This window comes from Bombus pascuorum, chromosome 3 (genome assembly GCF_905332965.1).
Source record: "Bombus pascuorum chromosome 3, iyBomPasc1.1, whole genome shotgun sequence".
Taxonomy (NCBI): Eukaryota; Metazoa; Arthropoda; class Insecta; order Hymenoptera; family Apidae; genus Bombus; species Bombus pascuorum.
This window is the reverse complement of record NC_083490.1, coordinates 6,664,836-6,687,988: the sequence shown is the minus strand read 5'-3', so window position 1 is coordinate 6,687,988 and position 23,153 is coordinate 6,664,836. Positions and strand designations below refer to the sequence as shown.

At 44.4% G+C, this 23,153-nt stretch overlaps 1 protein-coding gene and 1 long non-coding RNA gene across 7 annotated transcripts in view; one reads left to right on the top strand and one right to left on the bottom strand.

The window, feature by feature from the left end:
- The first annotated feature begins 217 nt into the window (after positions 1-217).
- Positions 218-4,300, top strand: LOC132905445 (uncharacterized). The gene is made up of 2 exons (XR_009657798.1): positions 218-2,631; positions 2,665-4,300. It is a non-coding gene; the product is annotated as an uncharacterized LOC132905445 (long non-coding RNA).
- A 2,051-nt stretch (positions 4,301-6,351) lies between these two features.
- LOC132905375 (protein split ends) overlaps positions 6,352-23,153 on the bottom strand; it is a 117,272-nt gene continuing 100,470 nt past the window's right edge. For 4 of the 6 annotated variants that reach the window (XM_060956604.1, XM_060956606.1, XM_060956607.1 and 1 more), the window contains exons 8-13: positions 12,904-23,074; positions 12,689-12,808; positions 10,741-10,857; positions 9,819-10,586; positions 9,512-9,670; positions 6,352-9,388 (exon numbers count right to left, since the gene is read on the bottom strand). In XM_060956604.1, coding sequence (XP_060812587.1) covers positions 9,260-9,388; positions 9,512-9,670; positions 9,819-10,586; positions 10,741-10,857; positions 12,689-12,808; positions 12,904-23,074 — 11,464 coding nt within the window. In that variant the 3' untranslated portion in view covers positions 6,352-9,259. The remainder of the gene's footprint in view (positions 9,389-9,511; positions 9,671-9,818; positions 10,587-10,740; positions 10,858-12,688; positions 12,809-12,903; positions 23,075-23,153) is intronic. The other 2 variants (XM_060956608.1, XM_060956609.1) reach the window with 2 other exon arrangements.

Genomic DNA, 23,153 nt, shown 5'->3' with positions numbered 1-23,153 from the left:
AACGTTTCGGCACGTCTCTGTTTAGCCTCAACGTCCGTAAAACACGCATCGTCGGTGCACCTAACGTCGCCCAACCAAACTTCAAGCCCCTCTAAGCCTAAAAGGTAAGACGCCTTTTCGTATTAAATCGATATCAAACGAAACGAATGTCATTCTCGTTTCCTATGCACAAGGTACACGTCTCTTTGTACAGTTTTCATTCGCTTGCCCACGACTTCTACTCGACGTTCTGTCTTTTCCAAAATATTGCAATTGGCTAATGTTTATAAACATAATTATAATATTATACATATAATAATAGTAATTTTACGCTTTGGTAATCGCAGCCAAAGTCAGACGTACGCGACACGCTTCGTGACGAAAGCGATACGCACGAACACGTTGTACGTCTACGGCGGATCGTAAGTTTGACCGGCGATCTGCGGGCGAAATTTTCTTGTATCGTCGCTCTGGTTTCGCTTAATCTCTTTCGATGGTTCGAAAGCAACGTTTCGGCGGGGAGAATAGGATCTCCCCTTTGAAACGATAACAGAGAACGCGAGACACAGGACGAGAGGGGTGCATTTCAATTGATCCGTCGCTATCGTCAGCAGGGTTCGTTGACCAACATTATCGTATACAGTGACGTGCACGCGAACCCTTCCAGAAAAGAATACGCCGAGAGTGTCCTTGAACGATCATCGTTTCCTCGTTAAAATCATTTACGATCCTTTGCTTCTGATCTTTCGTTTGTGCCACGTTGTCTCTCCGCTTTGCCTTTTCCATCTCTCGCCTTTCTTTCGTTTTATTCCTCCGAATCCGTCTGCGTATATCGACTTGGCAACTAAGTGATTGCGGATTTTGTCATTAGGTGGTATTGACAAAATCCGCAATCACTTAATTGCCAATCCAATAGTTTCGCCATAGTTTTCTATTCGCGCCCGATTAAGCTGCGAAACTACAGTCACTCGAGTCGAATATTTCGTGGAAAAATCGTTGCATATTTTCGAAACGTAGGTTGTGACGTTACATGTAAAATAAATTCGAAATTCCACTTCTTCGAGCCTCCTACTCGCTTACGCTATTTTCATAATATGTTAGCACGGTTACAGTTTACTATAGTTCGGTGTAGTTGTCGAATATCGTCATCGATTTCACGATAGTAGGAAGACTATTATTTGGTAGTAGCATACGGTATTTATTAATCGCAGCAGTCGGCAATGGCCTACAAATGGACTTGGTCTCGCTCCTACCACGTTCTACCGATCTCAAATTCTTGTTCGAGCCTGTCCTATCAATTCCGCTGCTCTTGCGATTCTCGCAGAGTCGCTTAACACGCTTTTACTTCTATCTTTTCATTATCCTTGTTACTAATTTTTCTCCACTTTCAAACTACTTGCAAAGTGCAGCGTACGCTATATTCAGATATTTTTGTTTAACGAACGCTCAGTTTCCTCTCGTTTCTTAACACCTGTGATAGGAGCTTTTGCATCGTGCTATATTTAACTTCGTCGCACCATCTCTTTGCGATTCTTTTACAGTTTGCTACAGACGTAGCAAGACGTTATCTAGCATTGTTTTCACGGACGGAAACGAGAGTCGTTCCGGAGCGAGAAAGTCGATCGGGAAAGAAAGCTGAGTCATACAGGAAAGATTCGTTTCATCCCTCGTCTTACTCATCCGTCGCTGTTTTTCCAGTTAATTTATTTTATTTGTTTCGCATACAAGAGAGATTTCTTCGTGTTAGATCAACTAACAGTCAGTATGCAACACTATGGCACGGAAGAATTAAAACTTTTTATGTATATATCGTACAATACGTTTTGAAATTTCATTGACATTGTAACGACGCGGCTATCGACTCTGTCGGTAAAATTGGAAACGATTCTGAAAATTTCTATGGAAGTTACGAGATATTTGGCGGAAATGCTCACTTGGAAAGATCATCGAGATATTTGAACATTGAATCGTTCGCTAGATTAATAATCCATAACCCGTAGTTAGACCAATTTTGCCATTAATCGTATGTTTCCAGGCTATTGTTCACGCTGTATGTTAATTTCTCGCTAAAGTGTATTTTCGCGACGAATGTCTTGTTATAGTTTCTATATACATTTCCACGTTGGTCTCAAGTTTCGCGACTCTGTCGGTAAAATTGGAAACGAATCTGAAAATTTCTATAAAAGTTACGAGATATTTGGCGGAAATGCTCACTTGGAAGGATCATCGAGATATTTGAACATTGAATCGTTCGCTAGATTAATAATCCATAACCCGTAGTTGGACCAATTTTGCCACTAATCGTATGTTTCCAGGCTATTGTTCACGCTGTATGTTAATTTCTCGCTAAAGTGCATTTTCGCGAGGAATGTCTTATAGATTCTATATACATTTCCACGTTGGTCTCAAGTTTGGCGACTCTGTCGGTAAAATTGGAAACGAATCTGAAAATTTCTATAAAAGTTACGAGATATTTGGCGGAATGCTCACTTGGAAAGATTATCGAGATATTTGAACATTGAATCGAATGAATTCAGGTTTCAGGTTTCGCCATTCTATAATCGCGATATTCGTGTATCGGTCTATATCGGTACTAACGAAATATTGAAAAGTTTTGTAGAAAAAGCGTGCGAATACTTTTACTAGCTGTACGTACAATAGCGCGGTAACGATAAATGTATAAAGGAAAAATAAGAGAAGGTTGAAGAAAATAGGAGATGATAGAGAAAAAGAGGAGAAAAGAGTCGTGGGACCAAGGACTAATCTCTCGTCAAGCTTTTTCAAAATCACCGATAATTCGAACGAGACGTGTGAAAATGTTCGCTTTGAGCGTAAGGTAGCCAGTCGGAACTAATAAACCAATAACGATCGTTTTTTTTTTCGTTCGTTCCGTATATTCGATGTTGTTTATTTGATGCGATGATAAACGGAATTAATAGATAGTTTCCTAGGTCAACGATGCAGGAGGGCCAATTTATTTGCAACCTTGAACCATTCTGGAACTCCATTACCAATAACATCCATCGTAATTATTGTCCGTTTCGTTTGCCAAGAATTAATGGTCTGAAACAGCGTATATCGTATCGTTTGCTATATCGTGTTTCAGATTGAAATTGAATTATACGAAAGCGTAGTTCATCTGACCACTGTGTCGTGGCGCTCAAATTCGCGTTACTTTTCTTTTTCGTTTAATATCACGCAGCATCCGTTAATCCTAATGAGCAAGTGGAACGTTGGGAACATCGAGGACTTAGTAAGCAGCTGTTTCGGCTTATCGTGCTTTTCCTATAATAGCATGAAACACGGTATTACGGTATAGTATTGTTATTATCTCGATGCGATTCAACGAGATATACGTTGTGTAACGTTACAAATTTCCTTCTTTTTGCGACATCGCCCGTTCGTTGGTTTGTGATTTATCGAATAATAATTTCCATAAGAACAAAGATACGCCGTTGCATGGATGTTGTAGAAACGACTGAGCGAATAAATTTCACGCGGTACAACACGAAGATTCGATGTGAAGGTAGAAGAAAAGGACAGACCGAGGAGGAGACGTAAAATTCAATGTGAAAATAGGAAAGAATGGAAAATATGGAACAAGCTGGAATCGTGTTCGTTCGTTGCATATTTTATTAGAAACTGGGACATTGTCCGTATTTGACGCAATTTCGACGATTCCGCTATGCATCGCAAGCCTGTATTCCTTCACAGAGGAATGCTCATTTCCTCTTCAATTTCTACATTCCGTTCTTCCTTCTTCCCTTACACGGTAAGATGGTAATAAATAAGTTAATAAATAAAAAGAAATTATCTTCAACTTAGTCACAGGCGAGTTAAGATGCTCAAAAATGTATGGAGGAAACGTAGAATTCTCTACTTCGTTTAAAATCTACCAGCAGAATTTAATCTTAATTTCGACCACTACCGCAGACAGAGATGAATGAGGAGGAGATCGCCGATGAGCCTGACAGAAATTCAGCGGAAAATGCGCTTCACTAACTAGCGCTTCTAGCGGTCAAACGGCTGAACTATACGCATATTACTCCCCACGATATTCTCGGTGGTATAAACGTGACCCTGACGATCGGCTGTACAGAATTGGCCGAAAACAGGCTCTTATTCTTAGCGACGCTTCGAAAACGAGCGGCAATACGTTGCACCGTACTTCGAGCGCTTATGATCTTCATCCTCTCCTTCGTGTAAGAAGACTTGTTTTAGCTACACTAGTCGGGCAACGGAATCAAGTTATGGTAAAATTGTACATTTATTACAAACCTGCAAATTGACTTGAATAGAACAATGCCATTTTCCAAATGAACGAAGCATCTGATTATTTAGAATTCTTCCATAAATCGGTAAGTATTAGGAGAATCAAATAACATAAGAGGTATCCGATACCTTTTGAAATTCCTAGAAATTACGTCATTTAATGACGTCATAAATAACGAAATAGAAGATGGCACAAATTTGCCGATTTTCGGAAATAAAACCCGTTCCACGAATATATCGAAGAACACGACTTTTTGATTGTACCATTTTTGTATCAGGGGAACAAGATGTCGTAGCAGGAGCTACAAGTTTGCCAATTCTTGGAAACAAAGTTCCTTCCACGAATGTATCACAACCAGGACTTGACAAATTTTTTCATTGATTGTTTCATTTTTGTATCAGGGGAACAAGACGTCGTAGCAGGTACTAAAAGTTCTCGAATTCTTGGAAACAAAGTTCCTTCCACGAATTTATTACAACCAGGACGACAAATTTTTTCATTTATTGTTTCATTTTTGTATCAGGGGAACAAGACGTCGTAGCAAGGGTTACAAGTTCGCCGATTCTTGGAAATGATGTTATCTTCGAGGAATTTTCGTAAGTTGGTTTGCTGTCTTTTTTCATACGATATTTCGTTTAATTATACGTTATACTCAATTTCATTTTTTGATTTTGTGTGACTTTTTGCGAGATAAATAACAAGATTGAAAAATGGTATCGTACTATACTGATTTCTTGAAACTTCTCCTAAATACATTTTTTTAAATTATTTTGCAATAAATTATCTAATTTTTTATGTTAATTATATTATACTATCATTTCCAATTTCCATGTTGTTGGTTAGTCGATGGATAATATTGGCAGCAGTTGACTGCTTGTGGTATCCTGATTGTTGTATCTGTCCATAAAATGGCTTTTTTGTAATAAATACGAAAAACTGCTTATTCCTAATTTTTAATTAAACTTTGTTAATTATTTAGTTAGACAAACATTTTTGAAACTAAAAATGTGGAGGAATATGGTAATACTAAAAACTCCAGTTAGGAAAATCTCCATTAATCGCTGAAATAAATTGACATTATATTTATGTCTTTTATATGTTAAAGGAATTGCTCGATTTTTGATATAAACCTGCGAATCAAAAAATATTCGTAAAATTTATCTCTAAAAGAAACTAGTTTGATAATTATTAGAAAAAGATGATCGTTAAAAGTTGGCATATTTCACTATAGCTACAAATTATTCTATAAAAATTGTTTATCTTTGAAATTATCGCGGTCATCTACGAGAACTACGTCGATAACTGTTCTTCTGTATGTGCGCCATCTGTGCTGTTACGAAATACACGTATTACGTACTGTCGATAAAGTTATGATACTATTTAAGAAATCTTAAAAACGTACCAGAAAAGAAATTTGCGGGATATTTTCGATATACGTTTCAAAGTCAAGTATTTCGTTGATGTAAAATTTATATTTTATTTACGAAAAATGTAAGAAACTTTCATAACCAATTACAAAGTATCGGTATAAGACAAAAATGCATCGTAATACTGCGAACGTTGCAAAGAGGGCGTGAAGTACTCTGAAATATCTTATTTTTACGTATGATACACGATACATATTTATAATAGGAAAAATTTCTCTATCTTCTTTCACATACTAGGAAACAAATATTTTTACGTTCTCATTGGCCCTCATAGATATGCATTAATATGATCATATATGTTTATTAAAAAGAAAGATAGATCATATTTGAGTCTTGTAACAAATACAAAAGTGTCGTTAGACAGAGTGAAAACTTATGTAGAGAAAACAATACAGAAAAGATAGTAATAACATACGATACAAGATGCAAATAAATTATAGATTGTATTATTTTCATGTTTTATATTATTTTTTACCTCTCGAACGATGACGAAGTCCAGCTTCTAAACTTCTAAATGACAGATTTATAATGGTAAACGCTGTAACGTTTTCCGTTTTCTTATTTTCATTGTAATCGACGAACACTAGTCGTAAGCAATAAAAACCTCGCGTATAAATTAAACGTCGCGCACTTTTTTTTAACGGGTTTCAAAAATGACGCGTCGAGCCGTGCTCAAGTTTTTTAATCATAGTTATTATTATCGTTAATATCCATATAATTATCAATAACTACAGTAAAACACAAAACAAAAAATGGTGGATATCTGTACATTTCTTTCTCTTAAGTAAATAGTAACATAAACTTTTTTGTATACCAGTAGCCTATAATAGGAAGAAACTAAATCATAATATTCACAGATATTTTACAAGATAGATAAGACACGACGTAGACACACGCGTCGCGGGAACTTGAATTTCCTATATATATAAAACGATCTCGGCGAAGAGTGGAAAAGTATCGAAAAAGAGGACAAACGAGGAATGAACGGAAAAAGAAAGAGAGAGAGGAAGAAGGACGGAGAAACAGAGAAAAAAGAAGGCGCGATTTTTATCATAAAAACGAATGAAATATACCGCGACGTGAGCGTCTTGTTCGCGTCCTATTATGTATACTTAACCGTAGCTGTAATATATGCTTTCTTTAAACTCGGCGTCTCGCACGCTCACTTACACCTCTACACTGTACATATGCACAACGCATCTTTTACACTGTACATGCATACGCTCCACGAGTATCCGCGTTGCCTTAAATTAATCGCGCTTCCTTTAGGGATCGTCAACACACCATCGTTTATAGTTCGTATAATGCGTATACACTTTCGTTTCGTTCGTATTAAGAGCGTTAAAATCAATCGTATAATAATCGAAGTTATATTATAATATAATATAATATACATAGTATCGATGTATTCGACGTCCGATAGATAAAAAAAAAAAAAAAAAAAAGAAAAAGGAAAAAGAAAAAACCATACCGAGTCGTCGGATCAGTGATTGCGCGATTATTCAGAGTAGTAAAGAAAATAGAGGTTACATGAAAAACGAGATAATCGATTTATAGAACGATCGATATTTCGAGTCAATTGAACACGGGTGACAGGAATATAACGTATGTTTTGACCATAATACTTTTCCATAAGGTTATTTTCTAGAGGCATGCGCCCTACGCGCAGCAGCAATAATATCGTAAATAGGTAAGTTTCTTTATATTATTTAATAATGTTTTTTTTTTCATCCACGGCTTCGTGTGATATAATATAACTTCTGGTCTATACACGTAAGCGCATTATTATCCTCGATACGATTGCTAAAGAGTCTATGACACATCGCGCAAAAGGCGACAAAGTATAAGAGAAATGGGGATGGAAGTGTACACAGAATGGGGCGACGTCAGTGGTCAATGAGATCGGTCATACTGTATCCTGTTCATCCAATATGACATACTTTTAAGCCCCTTACCTTTGTTTTTTTTTATGTGCTGATTGGTACGTTCTAACTAGCCTGATGTAATAACGTTAATAATAATTGATAGCAGCGATAATAGTAATAGTAGAGTAGTGGTAATAATAATAGTAGTAATAGTGGTGATAATAGTATAGTAGTAATAGTAGTAGCAGTAGTAGTGGTAGTAGTAGTAATTAATAATAAGTAATAATAACATAATAATGACAATAATAATAATGATAATATAATAATAATGATAGCCATACTAATGATGATGATGATAGCAATAATGATAAAGATAATAATAAAATTAATAATATTACATATATATATATATATAATATAATATATATATTAATATTATTAATATTATTTTATAATAGTCATAATAATAATAATGATGATAATTATAATTATAATTATAATTATAATAATAATAAAGGACCGAAATAAGAATATTAAAAATTTTTTATAATATACATAGCGCTAAGATGATAATAATGATAATAATATGATACATCCTGCTATTGGAAATTATATTACACTAGGAATAAAGACTATTTTAGGTAGTTTTTTCCCACGTTTCTTCACTAGAGGTCTAAATCGTAACTTTACTTTCTAGTTCGACACGAGCGGCAGCAGCAACAGCGGCAGCAGCAACTATTGTTACAGTTAATATAATACATAGGTATTTATATAGAGCAGTATTATACAAAAAACACATCACATACCGCGTGGACCAGAATCGGTCACCATCTTATAATGTTTTTACTTTTTTGTTTTCATCGTCTTTACGCAGATATATATCGTTAAATAATTAAAATCACAGTAGTTATGCCCTCGCTGGCTCGCTTATAATTTATACAGTATCATTAATATCTAAGCCTTACTTAAAATAGCTCGTGTATTATAATGGTAGGGGGTACGTTAGTTTTTTTTAATCTTCTTCCTCTATTCTCTTACTTACGAAATCGACTGTCCATCTAGAGCAACGGTAGGTATATTATTTTACTGTTTTCCTAGAGGAGGGACGCGTGTGAGTTTTTGTTCCTTCGTTTTATCTCTATCTTTCGCTCCTTTAAATCTTTTCTTTCTTCTTTCCTCCCCTTTCCTTGTTCTTCCACAGTGAGGACATCGCGTGGTTTTTATCAATCGAAGGTCTTCACTAAGGGCTGGGGTTGTGCCTGACCCGCTTGTCAGAAAGACCAAGAGTGACGTCGGTCGATCTCACAAACGTCGTCAGTTAGACGAGTGGTACCGCGAGCCACTTCATCGAGGAGGAATGAAACTCGCCATTGCGAAATAAACCGGGGAAGAAAGGCACGCTCGGTGATGTTCGCACATTGACCGTGCTAGCCTCTCTACGCTACACAACCCCGTACCTACGTTTTAGGCCTACGATCTAGGAAATCTGAACGATCTGCCGAAGAATCCGTTTGATTGTCACTGATATAACTCCGCAGGAGAAATCTTCTTCGCTCCCTCGGAAATATTCTTCATTCATTTGTCATCGTTTGTCATGCGATACTGCACCTCGTTACGAGGACACTCCAGGCTTCATGCCACGTTCGAAGCGTCCTACAAGTGCGTGAAGGCGAGAAGTATAGGTATATTGTAATCCAATAGACCACTGGTTGGCCTCAAACCGTGGCGATCACGATGAGCAAATGGGCGATCTTTGCGACACGATGCAATAAATCCGGTGCGATTCGCGCTAGGCTCTCGTTTGCGAAATCACATGACGGGAAAATGTGAACTACGTATGCAGGCTGCAAAGAAAAGGAAATTCATGTTTATTTCCATTAGTTTACGTCTTTCAATTATATCGTAATTATCGCTGCTAGTAACAGCATTATATGGTTATGTATATTATAAATATTTGCGATACGTACTTGTTGCGATCCTGGTGCAGCGATATTGACAATTCCAGCGGCCTGTTTTTGTTGTAAATACATTATAAATCCGGTTTGAAGATTCTTACTTTGTTGCAATACGTCTACTTCGTCTCGGCCACAAGGAAGCGCAAGGAGCATGCAGTGTTCGTTATCCATCTGGAAGAAATCGCGAATAAAACAGCTGGCTTGTAGTACATAGAAAAAGGATTTATCGATAATCCATATTTAAATGATTCTATGACAAAACACACAAATACATACGACTTAAATCAAGATTTATATATATATCTGAAAGCACACATACCTGCATCTTCCTTGCTACTCCTTCGACCTGAGTTTGTTCCAGTCTCATTCTTTGTGCGATTCTCAGTGGAGGAGTAGATCCATCGCTGTTACATGGTAAACTGTCCCTGGCCACATTGGGATTACCGAAAACAAAATGCATCTGCACCGCTGCTTGATCGTTTTTAAGAGCCAACAGTCCCTGCCACATAACCGGGTAACGTTGCAACAACATCTGGAATGAATCTGCTTGCGGTGGCACTTGAGAAGCATGAGGTGGGGTAACCACTTGGTGTTTTCTAGGCCTATCGGGGGTGATGGCTCTGTCGCTTGGCGCCTCGCTTGCAGCAATAGGATACTGAGATCGCAGATGCGCCGGTGGAGGTTCGTAAAAACCGCCTCTGGCAGCTGCTGCTGGCGCCCCAGTCAACGATGGATTACTGCCCGTGTTATATTGCGGTGGCGGTGGTGGAGGTAATCTCACTGCTCCGTGCATCATGTACACTTGAGCTACTTGAGGACTATCGGTAGTACGATCGTGCGGCGTTCGTGTACTACGTCTCAATTCCAACGGTGGACTGTGGCTATCTTCTATTCCTGTTTCGAGTTTAGGATCTAAAGGTAGATGAGGAGATCGAGTCTCTTGAATGTGGTAAGCTATGCGCGGAGCTGTTAAAGCAGCCTCCTGTTGTGCACGCAAATACTGATACTGCAGCATTTGTGGGTGCATGTAGTGAGGTGGGAGCTCGCCGCCTCTGGTCAGTCCGCCGTAGTGATTGACAACGTCACCCTAGATGTAAACGCATTATAAGTAAAATTATTTCATGGACAAGATAACGTATGATTTCGAAGTTTCATTAGAATTAGTAAAAACATTTTTGCCGTGTGCGTAACATCGATGCATTTTAGTAAAACTGAAACAGAGTAGTTAGCATAGTAAGTACCTGAGAAGCATTAGCATGATGATGGGCAGGTGGGGGCAATGGAGGACTCTGGGATCGATGTGGGGGGACAAGTCCATATTGACCCCCTGGTGATGGAGTAGCACCCACACTCCCATGCTAGCCAAAACCAAGCCAAGTTAATTCGTATATCGACATATTTTTAGAAAACATACATATATAGTAGCGGACAAAAGATTAAGACAAAATGGAAAAAAATAAATAATTGATTTACTTTCCATAAAAGAATATAAATACAGTGTTCTACTTTTGATATTAACTAATTAGACATTTGTTTATATACTTAAAAAAAATTTAATTTTGATATTTTGCTCAGTAGCTAAGCTATAAAAAAGGAACGAAATCTGTATAATATTTCGTCGGTCAAAAGTTTGACTACACAAAACATATTAATTTTTGGTAAGAAAATATACACAATTGTTGCTTAAATTCAATATTTTGTCCAATATCCGTTATTTCTTATCACTTCGGTACACCTTCTTGACATAGAATCTATTAATTTTTTACATTGATCTACCGTAATATTACTCCAAGCTGTTTCAATTGTAGAGTAAAGTTCATTTAAATTTTTCAGTTTATGACCGTGTACTGTTTTTGATACTTCACAAATTCTCGATCGATATTTTCTTCTTCAAAAAACTGTTTCGCAGCCCGAGCCGTGTGCTTCGGATCATTATCATTTTGAAAAATAAAATCATCACTCATATTGTTGCGTGCAAAAGGCAACATTGTGTTCTTGAGTACATCCATGTATTGAAAACGGTCCATAATTCCATTGATACAACATATCGGACCAAGGCCGCCTCGAAAAAAACACGCCCACGCCATAACGTTTCCACCACCGTGTTTAAGGGTTTTTAAGACGCACTGTGTTTTCAAACGATTCGACGTCTAACGTACCGTACCCCGTCGGAAGAGACGCAATTGAATTTCGATTCGTCCGAAAACAATACCTTTTGCCCATCTTCGCTTGTCCAATGCTTATGAGCTTTAGCAAACGCAAGTCGTCTTTTTCGATTCCTAGAACTCAGCAGTGGCTTCTTTTGGGATTTTCGTCCTCTTAAGTTAAAATCTTCTAATCTTCTCCTAACAGTTCTAGCACTAATTTGTGTATCGTTTTTATAGTTTATCTCCATAGCAATATTATTTGCAGTACGAAAACGATCCTTTTCGCTCAATCGATGAATTCGGCGATCCATTTTCGGCGTTGTTTTCCGTGGCCTTCCGTTTTTCGCTTGATCGCAATACATGCCTGCCTTTAAAAATTTATACCAAGCTTGCTTACAAGCTGTTTCTGACCTGTTCATTATATTTGCTATTTCGATGAAGGTTTTACTCTGCTTTCGCAGCCTTACGATTTGCTCCCTTTCGTTTTCAAGTAAATTCTTTGATTTACCCATAATTTGTTCCTACCTAAATAAATTTTAAGCAATAAAAGATACACTAAACGATGATTTTGACATTCCAGAATCAAAATGTTCGAAAACTGTACTCGTACTCACGTTTTACAGAGCTCGTCTTAAATTAATGTCCACTGTTTATAAGTGCTAAGCGGTAACTAACTGTTATAACTCCTATGTTGCTTGTATTTAACAACTGACTGTCTGAGGTTACGAAGGTCAAACATACAGCTATGTTATTCCAAAGAGACAAACCGAATAGAAGAACGATATGCTTGTAAGATGTTTGTAATCCTGTTTACAAATCATCGCCTTAAACTTTTGTCCGCTACTGTATATTATAACGTATATTTGTAATGGTTACACACAATTTGTATTAATTTCGCTACTCAATCGGTAACGAGGTCAGATTAATTCGATTTAAATATAAAGCAAGGATGGATCACGAACGAACATTACGTGACCATTATGATCTTGCTGTATGGTTTAAAACGACAAATACATATATATGTTACGAGCATCGTGCTTACCAGGGGTCCTCCTTCGTACGTTGATATTGAAACGCCCCGTGCCTGAGGACTCGGCGTTGGGACCATAATACAGCCGGACATCGACACTTCTACTTTCGGTGGCTCCATCGTTCCCGTTACCTACGACCATAGTCAAAATACAAATTAGATTTTTTCCCTTTTACATAGGACCACGTTTATCTTTATATTTATCTTTGAAAGAAAATAACCATTACCGGTGGTGGTTTTGGCGCTGGAGGTCTCGAGCAGCTGACGCTAGCGGGCTGCGGATTTATCAGGTGAGATTGAGTGGGTGGGCTAGCCACCACACCTGCGACGATAGGTGGTACCACAGCCTGCAGCAAATGAGCCTTCGGATTCAGAGGATGCGGCTGTCCGTTGATGCCTTTTAATGCCGTTGATTGCGAGATAGGTTGATGAATTCTCGATGTCGGTGTCGTAGTTACGCTAGCTGGTTGGACGTTCATAGCTAATTTCTGTGGAAGATTTACTATCGTGGGTGTCTGCTGTTTTGCCGCCTGCAGAAGATGCTGCTTAGGATTCGGTGGAGCACCAGTATTGTTCAGTACCGGAGACATGGGTTGTCCTTGACCTTTTCCATTCGCAGCAGCAATCTGCGCTACCGGCTGTTTAGCACGTGGACTTAAGCTCGGCGACGATACTCTGTTGCTAGAAACTTGAAGATGCAAAGCTTGCACGGCCTGCGTTGATTTTACGAGATTTGGTGGCTGCTGCACCACCGATGGCGGTTGACTAGCCACGCCGGAGGCCGTCGGTTTGGTAATGACCACTTGCTGCTGGGGTTGCGCCGGTGTAGCCAGCTTGCTGGCGTTCAAGACGTGAGCCTTGAGACTCGTGGGTTTCGTCGGGGTGGAACAAGTGGATGTAGTCTGTGGAATAGTTACCACCGTCGTAGCTATAGAGGTAACTGTGTTGGAAATCGTTGGTGCTGGCTGAACCATGCTGACTGCGGAGGTGACTTGGTGAACAACCGGAGATTGTGGTTTCGTGATAACGCTAGTCTGTGGTTGGATCTGTTGATTTTGCTGAAGCGGTTCCGGGGTTGATTCCTTCTTAAGTTCTTCGGACACGGTTAAATTCTCCGGCTGCGGCTGTTTCGGTCGCAACGTCTCGGTTGTATTGGGCGCAACGACCACGGCGTTCACCAAACCAGCCGGTGTGTTTCTCGAATCGCACGTGACTCTGCTCACCGCCTGCATCTGTCCAGAAGTGGTGGAAACAGGAATGTATTGACCTTCCTCCGACTCTCTCATCGGTATCAACATGCCAGTGACTGGATCTATCAGCGTCATCGGTTCATGAGATACCGGTTTGTGCGTGGGTGACGGCGCAGCTGCAGGCTGCTGCTGAATCGTTTCTTCGGGCTTCGGCGTGGTCTCGTCCCGAAGTGAAACGACGCTCTCTTCTTTGTTCTGGAGTTCCTGCTGCGGCGCCGCAGGTGTCTCCTTTATCTTTATCATTTCTCGATATTCCTCCTCGTCATCATTTTCCGAAGTTCTCCGTACCAATTTGCTGCGAATACCTCGCGGTGACTTTCTAGGTTCGGTCAGTTGTTGCACCGTGTTTTGAACGTTACGAGAAGAGTTGTTGTGTCTAGTGCTTCGTCTGGTGGCGTGAACGCTTCCTCCAATAGATCCTCCTAGCATTCCCTTGTTCATCGCGGAGCCACGCACGACGTCTTCGATCACGTCGTCGATCGTGTTTCTACTTCCATCTCTCTCGGCCAGTCTCCTGGACTTTCTGGTGTTCGCTGCTGGAGGGACGAATTCCTCCGGCGGCACTTCTTTCACAGCGGCTATAGGCGTCGCTGGTTGCGCGTTCGGACCAGTCAGACTCGGCACTGGTGACTTGATCGTGAGAATCAATCGCGGCCGTCCAGCATTATCTTCCTCGCTATCGTCGTGGAACTCGTAAACGTCTGCCGGCAGCTTGTTCTTCTCCACGTGATGTTTGCTTCCCCTGGAAGTCCTCGCTCCTCGTTTATGCACAACGGTGGTGGTTGTGTTTCTGCTGCTTCGTCTGGTGGTCACACCGCCGCGGCTACCGAATCCTCGTCTACTCTTGGTTCGACCACGCCGACTCTTTGTCGACTCGCTTTCGCACGTCTCAACTCCCTCGTCCTGGTCCTCGTTGATCGCGACGAAGTTCTTCTTGGTCTCGTGCTCAGTTACCTCGGCGCGGTTAAACCATTCAGACTCGTTGCTCTTTGGTTGCTGTTCTTGTGTCTCATTGGTAACGCTTTGACCGTGCTGTGCCGTTTCCTTGTCACCATCGTCGTTGCCCTCGCCATCGCACAACGCGTCTACCTTCTTTATCACACTCTCGATGTTTACTTCCTTCGCAGACCAATAGTCGCTATCTTCTTTACTGTCAGCCGGATCCTCCTTGGACGCATCTATCGCGAGCGGATCCGTGCACGGCTCTTTCAGTAGATCCTCCGCTGCTTCTTCCTCCATGTCCGCTTCCTCGTTCTCCTTAGGAATTTCGTCTTCCTCCTCCTCCTCCTCTTCCTCCTCTTCCTCTTCTTCTTTGACTTCGGAGTTCATGGGTTCCGTCTTGATTTCGACTTCCATCATTTTAGGAACGAGACGATCGCCGTCGTTGGATTCGGACTTTGACGTACATAATAGCTTCTCCGACTTGATCTGATCCAGTTGTTGCTCGACCTTTGGAGATTTTGCTTCCACCGCGTTGTCGGGTACATTCAATGGCTGATTCAATGGTTGCTCGGACTCACTGTTCGAGAATTCCTCCTTGATCGCGGTGGTATCCTCGTGCTTCAGGATATCGGATGGTTCCTCTTTTATAACATCAATCGGTTGTGTGGATTGTATGGGCGGAGTAAGTTGCATAGGCTGAGCCGTTTGTGCCATCTGTGCATCGGGATCGACCTGGAGCTCCTGTTCTGGTGGTAGCCGCGACTCTAGCACGCACTCGGTGGTGTTCTGTTCAGCGGGAACGGAAGACGGAACCGTGGAAGGTACCGTCGTCGTCGTTCTGGAGACGATGGCTTGCGGGACTGTAGATACCAATGGGAGGTGAGGTTTAGAGAGATGACTGGATTGCAGAACCGGAGAATGCCTTTGGCTGCTGTTTAGAGACGAAAGTGACGTTTGTGTGACGACGCATTTGTCCTCAGGCATAGAAACTGTTACACTTGATGAGATCTGTTGTTGTTGCTGCTGTTGCTGTTGCTGCTGTTGATGTTGCTGCTGTTGATGTTGCTGCTGTTGATGTTGCTGCTGTTGATGTTGCTGCTGTTGATGTTGCTGCTGTTGATGTTGATGTTGTTGTTGTTGTTGCTGCTGCTGCTGCTGTTGTTGTTGCTGCTGCTGCTGCTGCTGCTGTTGCTGCTGCTGCTGCTGCTGCTGTTGTTGTTGCTGCTGCTGCTGCTGCTGCTGCTGCTGCTGCTGCTGCTGCTGCTGTTGCTGTTGTTGTTGTTGTTGTTGCTGCTGCTGACAAACTGGCATGGGTACAACGGTCTTGATCAGTGGTTGATTCGCTGACGAAACAGTGGACGCTCCGATGGTGTGCACCATGGACTTGTGGACTAGGTGAGGCTGCCCGTGAGTGACTATCACGGGACTAGGTGTGGAGGTACGTGGCACGTGCGTGGTCAAAAGCTGAAGACTCGATATCTCTTGCTTCTGCCTAGGGGACAATAAATTGTTGTCCGTGGTAATGGAGCCTGGAATTTGTTTCTGACTTCTGGATGACAAGGAGCATGTTTCCGGGATGCTGGTTGGTTTGCCGAATACCAAGCTGGACGTGCTAGCGTTGATTTCGATCTTGGCCGTTTCAGGGATATACGTGGGCGGCTGGTTCGGCGAAGGAACCTTCGGAGAAGTAGAAGCCTTGTTCGTTGGTTCTGGAATAACGGCTGGTGATAATTTCGGTTCCTCTAGACGTTGCGGAGGCTCGTTAGGATTTACCGGAAGCAACGTTTCGATCAGAGATTTGCCGCCGAGAGCCGAATCCCTAGAGCTCTTGACTTGTACGCCACCCGGAGCCAAAGGTGGTACGGGCATGTAAGGACGGTGTGGAATATTCAGCGTCAACGGCGGTAATCCACCTCTAGGATGACTAGGTGCTAGAGCTCTCATGCCTGGAGCGTGTTGAATAACCGGCTGCTGAGTAGCAGCTGTAGAATATATCTGTTGCGTCGGTGTGTCCGGCCTGTGAGCGGAGACGGGTACGCTGCTCACCACGATCCTGGCTGGTGGTGGTGACGGTTTAGCGACACTCGGTACGTGAGGACTGAGGGCGGAGTTTCGAGACCATTGACCGTTAGGTGAAAGTGGCTGCAATATTCTCGGCGACAGTTGCGAGGGAACCAAAGGTGGCATTCTGGATGGAACCAACGGTGGTGGCAACGGTGGAGTTTGGTTCGAGGAGGCTGAGGTTGAAACCGCGGGGATGTTTTGCATTCTGGGAGAAGTTTGTCGCATGGGTGAGACCATCTGTGACTGTGGTGACACAGGGAGCTTTTGGTAAAGGGACTGCACGCCGATGGATGGCGGCGTTGACGGTGGCTGTGGCACCGACGGTCTAGGACTAGTCGCGGCTATTCTAGGCGTTTCACTGGTGATCGGCACGCTGCAAGGACCTAACACAGGTTGCTTGTACTGCGGGGGTGGCGAGACCGAAGCGCGACGCGCCTGAGAGTTGTTCATTCTCTCCGGACTGGTTGCTGTAACGTTGGTTTCGTCGACATTCTCGGCCGCTTGCACAGTCTTAACCACCTCTCGCGGCTTCTCGTTCACATTCCAGGAATGAGCGATCATGGAGATCGGTGGACTCGGTGGTTTCGTTGGTACGGACGATCTGCGCGCCTCGATGGTCTTTTCCGCCGCAGGTACGGAAGGCGCGACGACGGTAGTGACGGCGGCGGGAGTCTTGGTAGGTGATTTGTAGTACGATGGAATGTCTGGCGTTTTCGGTGGTTGGCTCAAATCGAACGTCTCGTAGTTCGGATCTTCCTCCGTATCCGTATCTATCTGCAAGTCGTGCTCGCTCTGAGGAGTGTCTGGCTTCATATCCGTCTCTCCCTCCGCCGTAGAGGCGTTCAAACTTTCGACGGCCTGCTGCATCTCCTCGACGTCCTCTTGAGGCGCCTCGGCCGGGGCTCCGACCGCGTCTTCCGTTTCCGCGTCTTCCTCTTCACCTTCGTACGAAAAGTCTTCCGTCGATACTCCGAATGTTTCCTCCAGCAGAGCAGCCACAGCGTCTTCGGTTTCCTCCTGAGAGATCGCGACTCGTGGCTTATCCTCGGTTTGTGTGGGCGGCGTGGTCGATGCATTCACTTCCGACTCCTCCCTGCTTTCACGTTCTTCCGGTTCCGAAATACTCTTCACCGCGTTTTCGTGAATAGTCTCGTCGATCTCGATACCGAAGCCTGGGATGAACTTGTCCTTCTTCTTCTCTGGCTTCCCACCTGATTGAATACCGCCGCTCGATGGAGGACTCATCGACGATGGTACTGTCGTCGATGACACGCAGGTGTTGGACGAAACCTTGGGAATGGGACTCAACAAAGCATCTCTAGATGTAGGCAGAGTAGGTGACATCGTCTTGGCAATCAACGGGCTACTTGCTCTCGGGGGACTAGGATCCGCCCCCAGGTAGGGCAACTCGCCGCTCTTCTCGTGATGGTGATGATGGTGGTGGTGGTGATGATGGTAATCCTTCCGACTCCGCTCTTCCTTTGACTTTTTCCTCTTCTTCTTCTTTTCCTTGATCTTCTCCGGAATGGTGGCAGACGGTGCGCATGGTTCGATGCTGTCGTTGTCGTCAGTGAATCGGAAAACGTCATGGTCGTTACTCTCCGTGCACGCAACGGCCGATTTCGGTGAGCTCGGTAGCCCCAAGAGCTTCGCCTCGATTTCCCGTCCCGCCTCGGCCAAGTCCACGCTGTTTTCGTCCTCTGTTTGATGACGACGCTTCTTCTCCGCCTTTCGCCTGACTCGTTCCACGTCCATCACCGGACTGTGGCCACCGTCGCTGTCCGAAGCATAGGTGTTATTGGCCAACCGGTCGAAGAGCGCATTGTTCGACGGAGCGTCGTCGACGTCGTCTGACAACGGACCAAATATATCTTCCATGCGTTGCGAATCTCTAGCTTCCTGTCTGTTGAGCCTCTTTCTTCGTGCCTTCGCTTTTTCATCTGCGTTCCTATCTCTCCGCTTATCTTTCTTGTTCCGTTGCTTCTTGTCCGATCGTATCCTTTCTTCTGTCGTTTCCAAAACCGTCGTGGTAACAGACGTGACGACAGTCGTGGATGCGTTGACGGACTCGGTCGCATGATTGGGTCGACAATCCGCCGTCGCCGCCGCGTTACTCGTCACGATGTTCGATTTGGCTTTATGCTCGACAATGTCCGAAGACTCGGTCTTGCTTAGGCTGTCTTCGGTCGACATCGAGTTCTTTTGCCGCTTCTGTTTCTTCTTGTGTGACTTTTTCCGCGACGAATCCCTCTCATGATTGTTAACTACGATTGCCGGTTGGCTACCACGGCTGAATGACACCGGGATCCGTTCGTCATCGTCCGAGGTACGCGGTTCTTCTTTCACGTTCGAGTGAACGACACTGTTCACGACTACCACGTTCGTCGTCTCCATGGAGTTGTGCTTCTCCTCTGTATCAGCGAATCCGAGATCGACGTCGCTTTCCAAGAACCTCTCTGTCTTGACGACCTTGCGAATCTTGTTGTTGAACGACGATGCCTCCTCTTCCTCGCTGGTGTCGGAGTGAATTCGAGATCGAGAACTTTTTCTGGACAAAGACTTGGCTCTGGCCGAGTCAGATTCCGAGGTGGCCTCGTCTTCCGTCAAAGCCTTGCTGGACACCGAGTCTCCGTCCCACGATGTACTCTGCTTTTTCTCCTCCCGCCTCGCTCGACTCTGCTTCAGTTGTGAAAATTTGTCCTTAAGTCGTACTTGCCGTTTCTCCTCTTCGAGTTTCTGCATGTTCTTGGTCGAGCGTGCCTTCACTTTGTCATACATACTGATGTATGCGGGCTCGTCGTCAACGATATCGAAGATGGAGTGCTTCTTAGGTTCGTCACTGTCCGTGTCCGTAGCGGATGGATGCCTGGCTACCTGAATATCGGGCGTCGATAAAGGACCGTCGTCCACGTCACTGTGTAGATTCAAGGAAGACTGTTGGTGATGGTGTTGGTGCTGGTGTTGGTGATGCTGGTGCTGCTGTTGCATCTCTCGCGAATGATTCGAACCAATCGCGGTCTGTTCGCTCGGCGAATTTGAGTCGTTGCGCTTTGAAAGATCCAGCCTCGATAGGAACTCTTTGTCCGACTCGTGGGACACTCTTGGACTCCGCTCCCTGGACTCCTTCTCGGATCGATTCCTCTTGCTTCGCTGCTTCTCTTTTCCTCCACCTTCGCGGTTGTTCTCTCGGTTCTCCCTGGTCGACTCTCTGCTCATCTCGGTCGAGTGAGATTGCTCCCTGGTGTCTTGAACGTGTGTGAATACATTACCACTGCTACCCTCCTTTCCATCTCGACTCTCCCTACTTTCGCGACTGGATCTGTGAGAATCGTTCCTATGTTTTCGATCCTCGGACCTTCTATTCTGTCTAGGCCGGTCTTTGCTGTCCCTCCTGTGCTCGGAGATCTTCAAGCGTTTGGCGTCATCCTCGGTCGGGCCATCCTGCGACGAGCATCGTCGCTTGATAGACACCGGCCCGGCGGAAATTTGATTTTGAGACTGGGAAATGGACTGATGAAGATGATTCTCGGTGGGTTGTCGTTTGCTCTCCTCGCGATCTCGCCTTTCCTTGTCTTTCTCCTCTCTGTCTCTTCTTTTCTCCTTTTCCTTTTCCCGCCTTTCCTGATCCTCGCGTTCTCTCCTTTTTTCTCGATCGTGCTTATCCCGTTCGATCCTTTCTCTCTCTTCCTTCTCGCGTTTCTCCTTCTCCGCCCGTTCTCGTTCCTCTTTCTCTTTCCGTCGTTCCCTATCCAGCCGCTCCTTCTCCTCTCTTTCACGCTTCCTCTCCCTCTCGACGCGTTCCTTCTCCTCTCGCCTCCTTTCTCGTTCCAATCTGTCTCGCTCTTCCTTTTCCCGCCTCTCTTGATCTTCCCTTTCCTTCCTTAACCGTTCTTTCTCCTGCTTTTCCCGCTCCAAGCGAAGTTCCCGTTCTTTCCTCTCACGATCTTCTCGCTCCCTCCTTTCTCGTTCTTCCCTCTCCCGACGTTCCTGGCGTTCTCGTTCCTCCCGCTCTCTCTTTTCGCGTTCTAATCTTTCCTTCTCCCTCCTCTCTTTCTCCTTTACCTCGTTCTCCTCCCTTTCCTTTCTTTCCCGTTCTCTCTCCTCTCTCTCCCGCCTGTCCTTCTCCTGTCGTTCTTTGTCCAATCTCTCCCTTTCTCGTCTTTCCTCGTCCTTCTCTCGTCGTTCTTCGCGTTCCTTCCGCTCCTGCCTATCGCGATCATCCTTCTCTCTTCTCTCCAGCCTCTCGCGATCCTCTTTCTCCCTTCGTTCCTTCTCTTCTCTTTCCTTCCTCTCGTATCGCATCTCTTTGTTCTCCTTCAGCTCTCTCTCCCTCGCGTGCCCGTCGTTATCGGCAACGTCGTTCGTCATAGACGAGCTGCCACTCCCATCCTTCTCCTCCCGATCCTTGCGACTTCTCTCAACGTCCGCATCCTCTTTCCGCGATTTTCTCTGACAATCTTTGCTTTTACCGCCGTACTTGGAGTCCCTGCCGTCTTTGCTGTCCCGGAACTCTCGACTTTCTCGATTACAACCTCCGGCTTCCTTCCTCAAACGAGACCGGGAAGCGTCGGTGGTCGACGATGACAACGACAATGATAGCGACGACGATAACGATGAAGACGAAGAAGCGGTGGTGACGGAGAAGGAAGAGGACGAAGTATTCGACAAGGATGTCGTGGAAGACAGTATTATCGAGGTGACTGTGGACATGGAAGTTTGATACTGACTACTCGACAGGGAACACGCTGACGACAACGAGGAGGCCGCCGACGTGGCGTTCAACGTGGTCGCGATCGTGGCTTGCGTGATCGGGGTTGTCGTCAAGACAGACGTGGTGGCTACCGTCGTGGAAACCGCCATCGTCGGCATCGTCGTCGAGAAAGCGAGCGATGATGTGATGGTGACCGACGCGGATGCCGACGCGGAAGAGCCACTGGTACCGATCGATCCTCGGGCGGTAGAGGCTCCGAGAGCGTGAATACTACTTACGCTACCGTTGCTGCTAAGAATACTACTCGCTAACGCTAAACCGCTACTATTGCCGCTGGTGGCTGCCGTTCCGCTACCAAGACCGATCGGTAGAGAAACCGGTGGTAATTCGGGGCTAACAGTCTTGATCGACGTGCCGGGTGTGATCGGAGTGGTCGGCGTCGGGTGCACACAGTTGTGTTGGACCACCGTTCGTGGATCCGGAGGTTTCAACGTCGACGACATAGTCGTCGTAAACGTTAAACTCGACGATAATGACGTTGTGCCAATGCCAATTTGACCGGTCATAGAGGTGCTGCTGGACAGTTGTACCGGTGGATGACTAGGAAATGGGTACTGCAAGCAAACTTTACTGGTGCAACTGCCGCTAGACGCGAGGCCGCTCATGCTACTACCGATCATCGAACTGACACCGATTACGCCGGTAAATTCTCTCGGTTCGTACTTCTCGCTGAAGTTCTCCAGCCGCTTCGAGTCCTCGTCGAACACGCTTCTCTTGGCAAGAACCGACTTGACGATATCGCTTGGTTGTACTTCGTGCAGATCCAAATCAAGCAACTTGTGTCGAAACCTGAATCTCTCGGACGCCGTGGCGTCCAGCTTCGCCAGTGCGTCGCCTCCGGCAGCGCTTAACGCCCTCGATCCTGACCATTTCTCGTACTTCTCGTCGAGAGAACGTATCCTTTCTTCGAGACTAGGTGATTGAGGTGCTGTTTCGCTGTCGGAACTCGTTGGACTTGGACTGAGATGACGAGGCGGTGGTGAAGCAGGTGGCTGCGGTGCCGTTCGAGGACTCGGCGCCGTTGACAGGTTGATACAAGATGCACTGGTCATCTTCGCGAGACTCGAGTTGTTCGACCGACTACTACTGCTACTACTATTATTGCTGCTACCGGTGTTATTACTATTACCGCTGTTGTTGTTATTATTGTTACTGCTGTTGTTATTGTTATTGTTATTGTTATTGTTATTATTATTATTGTTGTTGTTATTGTTGTTCAGCATTTGAGCCGCGAACCTCGGTAACGGTAGCGAGAGAGGACCGTCGTGACTTCTCTCGCGAAACCGCCTTGGCTCGCTAGGCACCAAGTTCTCCGGCCTTTCGTCCACTAGCGGAGTTCCCGGACGCGAACCATCGTGGTGTTCGTGATGCCTTCGACAGAAATCGGATTGACGCGTTACTACATAACCGTTCCACACCCGCTGCAATACACTATATACTTCTAATCAAG